Source organism: Calcarisporiella thermophila (assembly GCF_041956535.1).
Source record: "Calcarisporiella thermophila strain CBS 279.70 unplaced genomic scaffold VTP21scaffold_10, whole genome shotgun sequence".
Classification (NCBI taxonomy): Eukaryota; Fungi; Calcarisporiellomycota; class Calcarisporiellomycetes; order Calcarisporiellales; family Calcarisporiellaceae; genus Calcarisporiella; species Calcarisporiella thermophila.
In genome coordinates this window covers 240,132-249,943 of record NW_027192200.1, presented here as the reverse complement: position 1 = coordinate 249,943, position 9,812 = coordinate 240,132, and the positions used below count along the sequence as shown (strand labels likewise).

The window sequence follows — 9,812 nt, the reverse complement described above, 5'->3', positions numbered from 1 at the left end:
GGTTGCATATTTGCGGAATGATTTCAGGGATGGCAGATGGGTCATATGTTAATCAGCAAGATCGTGAGAAATCAATTCTCTATCATTATTTGTTTTGTGCTTTTGCAATAAATTTGATAGCTTGGCAGTTGAATCCTGACGCTAACACACCATTTTTTCATCTCTTGACAAGCTTATCTGATGCTTCTTGCATTTAGCTTTAGTGCAAACAAACTTCATATATTGTATGATTTTTTATCCTCCTATCAGAGACTGGCGCTTTCCTCATAGCCCTCAAAATTTAAACTTAAAAGCAGCTTGGAAATAGGTTTAACCCCTTTATCTCTTGACCTACCAATTCTAACTCTGACTAATAGCTTGGCGACATTTTCAGGCCGAAATTTGGCAATAGGTGTTACGCAGCCTCGATAGCATTAAATAGAGAGTATACTATACAATCTCCATGTGCCTAAGCATTCACCATTATTACCCTTGTACACTTATTAACTCTTTATCTCAGGGGGGAGTCTCTTGAAACTCCTTTAATTACCAGTCCGAACCATCAACATGCATAGCCCATCCCCACCCTTGTTATTATTCATGCCTCGATTACCGGATAGACCAGGAGAAAGAAACCTGTTTGCACCAAGAAAAAATACCGGAATTTGAATTCTCCCCAAGCTCAGCTATAAGTGGGGATGGCTTTTGCTGGGTGAGGGTAAAAGCAGTGGCGAACGCCCCGTCCCAGTGTGGATGTTATGACTACAAACTCATCTCAAGCCCATGGTGCCCTATGTTTACTTAAAATGGACACTTATGTTAATCTCCAGCAGAAACTTAATTTCTTAACATTTTTTAAGCTAAGTTTTTCTCCGGAAAAATTTGAGCATCTTTTGCAGTCACAGAATTTCCCACGATCAAGGAGTTAAGAAGGAAGTTGATAAAAGCGGGCGCTCTTTTCTCGCTTCCTTTCGCCTATTCACCTAAAAAATAATCCTTCCCCAACAAATAATGAACGCTGGCACCACTACCCCGAATACTCCCCTCCATGCCCCCTCGCAGGTGCTACCCGCGCCTAAAACCGGCGATAGTCTACGCACCACTATCATATTTTCCATTACCGACAAGGTTTGTATGGGCTTATTTGACGTGTCGGCTAATGGATCTTAAAAAAAGATTATTCGTGTTAGGTTGGTGCGCTCGAGGACTGCCTCGATGTTTTAAAGAAGCTCAATGTGTCATTGAGCCGCATTGAGTCGTAAGTGACTCATCTGTGAGTTCTTCTGGATTCCCTTCTCCTCACCGATGATATTTTTATTACTCACAGTCGCCCGAGCAAAACCGCGGCCTGGGACTTCGACTTCTTCATTGACTTCCAAGCGAAGAGCATGCAGCAAGTCTCTGAGGTCGTTGAGGCGCTTAAAAAAACGGTCAAGCAGGTGGGCGTCGTTAGCTCGGGCGGAGGGGAATCCACCCTGTTTAACAGTGTTCCATGGTTCCCGCGCAAGCTGAGCGATCTCGACACCTTTGCCGAGAAAGTGCTGGAGATGGGTGAAGAGCTGAGTAAGTCTCCGAGGCACCCATATTTCCCTTCCTCTTCTTCTCCATTTAATCTTGCCCTCTCTATCTACACAGGTTCCGATCACCCCGGGGCCAAGGACCCCGTTTATCGAGCGCGTCGTGCCGAGATCACTCGTATTGCCAAGACGTACCGGACGGGCATGCCGCTCCCGCGTATCGACTACACCCCCGATGAAATCAAGACATGGGGAACCGTATATCGCACCCTAACGCAACTATACCCATCCCATGCTTGCCGCGAGCATCAATACGTCTTCCCATTGTTACAGCAAAATTGCGGTTACCGCGAGGACAATATCCCGCAGCTGGAGGACGTGTCTCGATTCTTGAAGGATTGCACAGGCTTCCAGCTCCGACCTGTGATGGGGCTCTTGACCTCCCGGGACTTTTTGAATGGGTTGGCTTTCCGAGTTTTCCATAGCACTCAATACATCCGGCACGCATCGAAACCCCTATATACCCCGGAGCCCGACGTATGCCATGAACTGCTAGGCCATGCTCCCTTGTTTGCCGATTCCGATTTCGCCGACTTCTCGCAAGAGATTGGGCTCGCTTCCTTGGGCGCTTCAGACGAAGACATCGAGAAGCTTGCAACCATCTATTGGTTCACCGTTGAATTTGGGGTCTGCAAGCAGGGTGAAAGCGTACGAGCATATGGGGCTGGTCTCCTGAGTTCGTTCGGAGAACTGGAGTATGCTCTGACCGATAAACCGGAAATGCGTCCCTTCGATCCCTCTAAAGTTGCCGTGCAGAAATACCCCATCACCGACTACCAGCCCGTAAGCTGCCTTGATTCCTGACGTAGTATGGGTGTGATGAGTAAACCCCTCCTCTTATTGATGTATAGGTCTACTTTGTGGCTGAGTCCTTCAAGGATGCAAAGGAGAAGGTACGCGAATTTGCACACTCGCTTGAGCGCCCATTCAGCGTGCGCTACAACCCGTACACGGAAAGCATCGAGGTGCTGGACTCGAAAGAAAAGATTGTGAGATACGCGCAGAATATCAAGAGTGACATGACGAATCTGTTGACTGCGTTGGAGAAATTGCAATAATGCACCCCCCCTTCAAAACTCAGTTCGTTTTTCTTTTTTTTTTCCCGCTGTGTTCCTGTATTTGTTATACACTAGTCTTGTAATTTGAATATGCTATACTATTTTCTTTGATTTTCTTTGCTAATGAAGTATGAAAATCTTAAGAACCCGTCTGAAACCTTCATATTTTAGTAAACTGCGATCACGAAGTAGTACCAGCCTAGTGACCTTTTTTTCCTTTCCTATATTCGTGGCCACCTTTTTACTTTTTTTTTCTTTGGTTTCTCTTCATCCAACTTCGTTTTAGTAACAAGCGCGGCATTTTATTTAGTCCTTAGCCCCAAGGCGTTTTCTTGGTTTCCTGTTGATACTCTTGAAGCAAAAGAAAATTGGGCAGGAACTCATCTCCCCTTTTGTAAAATAATGGGGTCAGCCCAACCGCCTACTTTTGCTGGTCTGCCTCTAAATAACAGCGCCGAAAATTCAGAGCAAACAAGAGAGTAAGTTCGCGCTTGATCAAAGCTAAAATGGAACAGTATGATTTTAGGATTGGATCACAGATTGGATAGCATTGCATTAGATTTCTGGAAATCGATAGTTGAATTAATCTTTGGCATTGAATTTTCCATGTAGAAAGCCTGCGGATGATGAAGTTCGAGTGAGAATGGCGGAAGAGGATGTCACCATGTCCGAAGCGGAACATGAGAGAGAAGAGGAAGAAGAGGAGGTCACTGGGGAGAGGAGAGAGGAGGACACCGATGGGGGGGGGAACGAGGGGGGAGAAGAGGAAGAGAGTGAAGAGGATGAGGATGAAGAATCAAAGCGGCCTCGTCCACCTGGGTTCCACCAGTCCCAGAAATATCGCACACTCCTTGAAACTCTACGTTCCGGAGATCCTTCACTGCAACTCATTGCCCTACAAGAGCTCGCTGAGCTTCTCTCCGTAGCAACGGAGGATTCCCTTGCAGGCTTTGGGGCCGAGCCCTTTGTGCGGGAGCTGGTTGCACTGATGCGCGACAGTACAGTACCCGATTTAATGCTACTAGCCTGTCGATGCCTGTCCAATTTGATGGAGGCCAACCCCGCATCAACAGGCACCGTTGTGTATGGCGGCGCTGTTCCGGTACTATGCCAGAAGTTGCTGGAGATCCAATACATTGATTTGGCAGAGCAGGCACTTAGTGTAAGCTGGCATTCTTCTAGACTGGGGACCACTCGATGTTGGTGCTGATCTTTTTTTTTTGTTGTTTTTGTTGTTGCTGCTGAAAAGACCTTGGATAAAATCTCTACCGAGTATCCCAACACTCTTGTTCGCGAGGGAGGGTTGCGGGCTGTTCTCTCGTACCTTGATTTCTTCAGCACTCATACACAGCGAACCGCGGTTTCCACCGCCGCTAACATGTGCCGGAGTGTTAATGTGGATGCATTTGAATCTGTGCGTGAGGTAGTGCCTATACTGGAGCAGACCATGCACTCTTCGGATCAACGGGTAGTGGAGCAGACGTGTCTATGTTTTGTACGGTTGGCTGATACATTCAAGGGGAATGCAGGGCAGTTGGAGGTGATTACTACACCACTTTGGTTTGCTGGAGGGAATTCGTTTTTTTAACTTGATCATTAGGCAATCATTTCAAAGGGACTCTTAGAAAGTATAATTGAACTTCTTATACCCAGAAGTAGTAACGCGATTATCAGGTAAGTGGGAGTAGATCTCGCAAGCGTGTGCAAAAATTGGAAAATAAAAACTCATCCCCCCCCCCCTCACCCGTCTTTGCCTATCTCCTTTTCTTGCCTCTCTTCTAGCCCATCCATTTTCACACAACTCCTTCGTTTGCTTAACGTCGTGTCCCACAGCTCTCCGAATCTCGGCTTCGAGCTTTTGGAGATGAATATCGTCGATGTGCTCTTCCAGGTTATCACCGGACACATGTTCCCTACCGAAATCTCTAGTGCTCTTCCTCCTGTCGTCATACAGGCACATATTATCCATCGCCCGCGTGAGCAATTGTATGAAGTGCTAGGGGTGATTTGCGAACTCTTGCCCTCTCTTCCCAAAAGTAATAGCACTGCGCATTCCACTGGATGAAGGGTCTGGCTAACGGGGCTTGATATATCTATTCCTCTTAGACGGCCTTTTTGATCTGTCCCATGCTACGATCAACTCCACCCACATGGCGAACCCTGGCCAAGATTTGTCGCCTGAACAGCAGGCTGAGAATGACGCTCGCGTGGAGCTCCTCCGCTCCCGGCCCGATATCCTCCGCCACTTTGGCCGCGTGCTTGTCCCCACGCTCTCGGAACTCTTTTCCGCCACGGTCAACCTACAGATTCGCCAGCGGGTGGTGGCCGGCCTCCTCAAGTTTGTTACTTTTTCGGATGCGGATGTTCTCGAGGCATCTCTTCGAGATGTGCCGTTCGCCAGTTTTCTCACGGGAATATTAGCTCAACAGGAATATCCGACTTTAGTCATGGGTGCATTGCAGCTGGCCGAACTACTGATGAAAAAACTGCCGGATGTATACCATTATTATTTTCGCAGGGAGGGGGTCGTGTTTGAAATGAACAGGTTGATCGAAGAGGCGAGCACCCGACAAACCTTGGCTGCCCCAATTGACCAGGGCAAGACTCAAGATTCAACATCCTTGAACAGTGGTGCTACTGGGACGTATGCGGAACCTACCCCATTTGCAATATTAAATCCTGCTAGCGTAAGTTCGGGCGCGACGGCCCCTTCTTCCTCCTCCTTCTCCCCCTCCTCCCCCCCCTCTACCTCCTCCACATTGCCTCCCACGAATGCACAACAACAAGGCTCCTTTTTGGAGAACCTTCGGGTCCTTGAGCGGCTCGGCCTACAGAGCCCCCCTGCCGCTCGCCATCTTGTATTCAACGATTCGCCCCGCGATCAGCAGCTTTATGCCCTGATTCTCCAACGGGCCAGTGCTCTTCGCAACGCTTATTTTCCAGATGAGTGTGAGGGCAACGTTCACCCTGCGACCGCCGTCCTTCTCGAGCTGAAACAGCTTTCTGCGAGTTTACGCGGCTCCGCCTCGGATCCCTGCGCGATCTCTGTGCTTCATCGCATTGCGCAGCATTTTCCACCGACCCGCGACTCAATGTCGTGCTTTGAGCTGCTCCAGAGTGGCTTTATGGAGGCCCTGCTAGGGTATCTTGACGAACACGACTATTCCAAGGCGCCGCTCGAAGATCGACAACGAGCCTTCATGGGGATCTTTTTGGGCGACCAGAGCGGTGTTGCGAGCATGGACAGGCCCACCGGACACGAGGAGTTTTCCTTGCTTGTCAAGCGTCTGCAAGAATTGCTAGGGCGCTTGGAGTCATTTGAGGTCGTGACGGCCTACCAGTCAGTGCTCGACGAGGCCAGGCGAAGTCCCGTGATGATGCTCACCAAACAAATGCGCCTGAAGTTGGTGGCGGAACCGGGGCTGGAGGTGCCGCCTCCCTACTCGAACTTGGTGGTGTCGGTGCATGCCATCGCAACCTTCAAAGTTCTGGCCGACTACTTGCAGCCCCGAATCGCCACCCCGGCAGCAGTTGAGACTGCAAGCTCATCCTCGGCCTCGTCATCAACTTCCCAAGCCCCTTCGTCCACATCTGCTCCTGGAGCACACGCTTCTAATCCCTCCCCTACTGGCCGCTCATCGGGTCGTCGACGCAGTAGGCAACGGCGTGAAATGCAACTTGGTGTGGACACGGAAATGGCGGACGAAAGGAGAGTGAGGCCGCGGGGCGAGGTGGACGAGGTGGAGAGCGCCGTGGATGAGAATGTGGATGCTATGGAGCAGGACGAGGGCGCATCCCCGGTCGACATCAAGCCGGGAACTCCGGTGCGCTCTTCCTCCTCGACCCCGACCCCGACCTCCACCTCGACCCGCCGGACCCGATCCCGGCCCTCCACGCCTTCCCCTCTGGCCTCTCTGTCACGCCCATCGTCCTCACGCTCCCGCTCTAATGTGCCCGGCACTCAGTTTCAAGAGCCGCAGCCGTCCAGCAGCGCGTCCGCTTCGCAAGACTGGCACCTTGCGTTTACCGTCGGCGACAGCAGCATGCCGGTGGATCTCGACTCCACCATCTACGCCGCCATCCACCAGCTTGAACATGGGTCCGGCAGCCGAAACGTCTGGTCCACCATCTACACGGTTAGGTACCGCAAAGTCCCCGGCCCCGCGCCCTCTCCCGAGCTCCTGCGACCCTCCCCGCAGCAGGAGGACGTCCCAGAGTCGCCGTCGAGCCCGCCGGAGTACTCCAAGGTCTTGAAACTGCTGCGAGTGCTTCATTCCCTCCGAGCTGAGGTGGAGGCGAACTCGGCGGGCGCTTTGGCCGCCTTTCAGGCGCAGCGGGGCGAGGCGCAGGACGACTTTGTGAACGGGAAGTTGGCCGCGAAATTAAATCGCCAGCTGGAGGAGCCCCTGATTGTGGCGAGCGCGTGCCTTCCCGCCTGGTGCTTCGACCTGGTGAGGGGCTATCCCTTTCTCTTCCCCTTCGAGACGCGCTACATCTTCCTGCAGAGCACCTCGTTCGGGTACTCCCGGTCCATGGCCCGCTGGCAACAGCTTCACCAACAAAACCACGCAAACGACGTGCTGAGTTTGCATGCCTCCCGGCACGATGATTCGCACGTGTTCCTGGGCCGGGTTCAACGGCAAAAAGTGCGGATCTCGCGGCACAAGATGCTTGAGAGCGCAATCCGGGTGCTCGAGCTCTACGGGAGGCTGTCGGCGGCGCTGGAGGTGGAGTATTTCGAGGAGGTGGGGACCGGGTTGGGACCGACGCTGGAATTCTACGCGGTGGTGTCGCGGGAGTTTTGCCGAAAGGCGGTCAAGATGTGGCGGGATGATGGGCGTGACCCGAAGAGCAGTTATGTGCACTCGGAGCGGGGCCTCTTCCCCCGCCCGCTGCCCGCGAGCCCATCGGGTGGGGAGGGCGACGGCCGGGACGAGGCCAGTAAGATCATCAAGTTGTTCTTCGCGCTGGGCCAGTTCGTTGCGCGTTCGCTTCTCGACTCACGCATCATCGATATCCCCTTCCACCCCCTCTTTCTGCAGATGGTGCTCGGCGAGGAGGTGAAGCGGAGCATTGGCCTGCTGCGGAGCGTCGATCAGACCCTTGGGAGATCGCTGGAAGAGGTGAAGTTCTTTGTCGACGAGAAGAAGCGGATCCTGCGGCGCGCTGACCTGAAAACTGAGGAAAAACAGGAGATGCTGAGCGAGCTCCGCTTGAGCGGGCTGAGCTTGGAAGAGTTCTGCTTGAACTTCACTGCGCCGGGATATCCAGAGATTGAGCTCAAGGTTGTTACCGTGTATTATTTGATTCCCTCGTGGCGGAACCCTTGCTAACCTGTCTCTTGTGTGGTTTTTTTTATTGTTTCCAGCCTGGTGGAACGAATATCGATGTGGGCATGGACAACATTGAGGAGTACATCTCCCTAGTTGTCGACTACACCATCGGGACGGGCGTAGCAAACCAGATAGCGGCGTTTCGAAAGGGGTTCGACACGGTGTTCCCCGTCCGTGATCTGCGCATCTTCACGGCCGAGGAGCTGGCAGCACTCTTTGGGCGGGCTCCCGAGGATTGGTCCAAGGAGACCATCCAGGATGCCATCAAGGCCGACCACGGCTACACCTTGAGCAGCCGTCCCGTGCAACACCTGGTGGAACTGATGACGGAGTTTGACATCAAGGAGCGCCGAGAATTCCTGCAGTTTATCACTGGCAGCCCTAAACTGCCCATTGGCGGTATGCACCCCCTTCCCTTCCTCTTGAACTTAGGCCATCCTGGGGGACTGCCATTTATCCAATGGCTAATTTTCTGGTACTTTTTTTTTCATCTTTTAGGATTTAAAAGCCTGAACCCACCCTTCACCATCGTTCGCCGGCCCCATGAACCCCCGCTCACGGCCAATGACTATCTCCCCTCAGTGATGACCTGTGTAAACTACCTGAAACTCCCCGAATACTCATCCAAGCAGGTGATGCGCGAGCGATTGCAGGTGGGGATGAGGGAGGGCCAAGGGGGTTTTCATCTCTCATAGCGTATGTATGTTTGTGTGTGTGTGAGTATGGTTCCAAAAGAGGAGCTACGATGGACTTCGCCGTCCTCTATATATATAAATTTATGAACCTATATAAACATAAATATACATACATATATATATAGTATCTTTATTTTAATTTTTATTATATCTTGCTGCTGATATGGATTCTTTTTATTAACCCTCTTATTTTTGCATTGCTTCTCTTTTCCGCTTCTTGGTGTAAGCTGTTCTTTTTTTCTCTCTCTCTCTCTCTCCCCCACCTTCCTCTCCCTCTCTCTCTCTCATCCTTCTCACACTCTCTAAACTTCTGAGGCTTGGGGGTAACGACGTGTACAATAAATTATCATGGTCTCTCTAGTGAGCCGCCAAACTTGTTCGACGCGAATGTTGCGAAGGATTGGATTTAGAACAAGGCGAGCGTTCCGGATTGCGAAGCAATCTGGCATGGCGCGATTGTTTTTCCGTCTGGGAAATTGCCGGGCCAAACACACGCAAGAGAGCAAATTAAATATCTTCCAAAAGCGGACCAGGGCCCGATCTCCCTGAGGGCTAATAAATTATGTCACCTGGGCGGATCGATGGCGAGATTGGCTCGGCAAGCAGCCCTCCCGTTTGGCCGATTCGGAAGGGATTGGGGAGGGTGGATCATTTGATTTCTTGCTGGAGCCAAGACAAGTCGATGGGAACGCGCCCAAGCCGCCCGCCCCGCCTCCCTGTTTCTCAGGCCCGGCTTTGGAGGCTTGCCCCAAACGCAAGCAAAGAGGCGTCCTGTTCCACACATCCCGTTTCGCTCTCTTAACCCCTGGCCCGCTCTGGGACTCCAGCGGCGTGCCGCGCAACCGGGACGCGGCCCCTTCGGGCGGAGGGCGGATTAGGATTGAAACCGCCGAATTCTGCTCGGCCTAGACAGCTTGCCGGCGGGTCGAGTGGCCAACAAAAGCTTGGGGTCACATGGCGGGTGCAAAAAAGGGCGGGGCAGAGCTAGTTGGGCTTTAGGTTGCCTCTGGGCCCCGCCTCCTCGCCCGCGTGGTCATGGGGCGGCCGATGCCGCGGATGGCGAGGGCTTGGGCGAGCAATGATGCCGACATTGCGCAGCTCATGCGTGGCCATGTCACGCCGCTGTCAGCGGGTGCTGGGCCCTCGCGGGGGAGGGGTGGATGGGTTTGG

General features: G+C 52.4%; 2 protein-coding genes across 2 annotated transcripts; both read left to right on the top strand.

Moving 5' to 3' along the window:
- Positions 1-990: 990 nt before the first annotated feature.
- Positions 991-2,614, top strand: VTP21DRAFT_820 (uncharacterized protein; the record flags this gene model as incomplete). Its single annotated transcript, XM_069399025.1, has 5 exons — positions 991-1,107; positions 1,170-1,237; positions 1,307-1,542; positions 1,615-2,339; positions 2,408-2,614. 5 exons carry the CDS (start codon positions 991-993, stop codon positions 2,612-2,614), a joined length of 1,353 nt encoding a protein of 450 aa, XP_069251709.1.
- A 402-nt stretch (positions 2,615-3,016) lies between these two features.
- Positions 3,017-9,551, top strand: VTP21DRAFT_819 (uncharacterized protein; the record flags this gene model as incomplete). Its single annotated transcript, XM_069399013.1, has 10 exons — positions 3,017-3,093; positions 3,227-3,776; positions 3,864-4,154; positions 4,215-4,288; positions 4,397-4,650; positions 4,721-7,908; positions 7,983-8,346; positions 8,446-8,600; positions 9,053-9,255; positions 9,317-9,551. The coding sequence occupies 10 exons, from the start codon at positions 3,017-3,019 to the stop codon at positions 9,549-9,551; spliced, it is 5,391 nt and encodes a 1,796-aa protein (XP_069251708.1).
- Between the last annotated feature and the right edge of the window lie 261 nt (positions 9,552-9,812).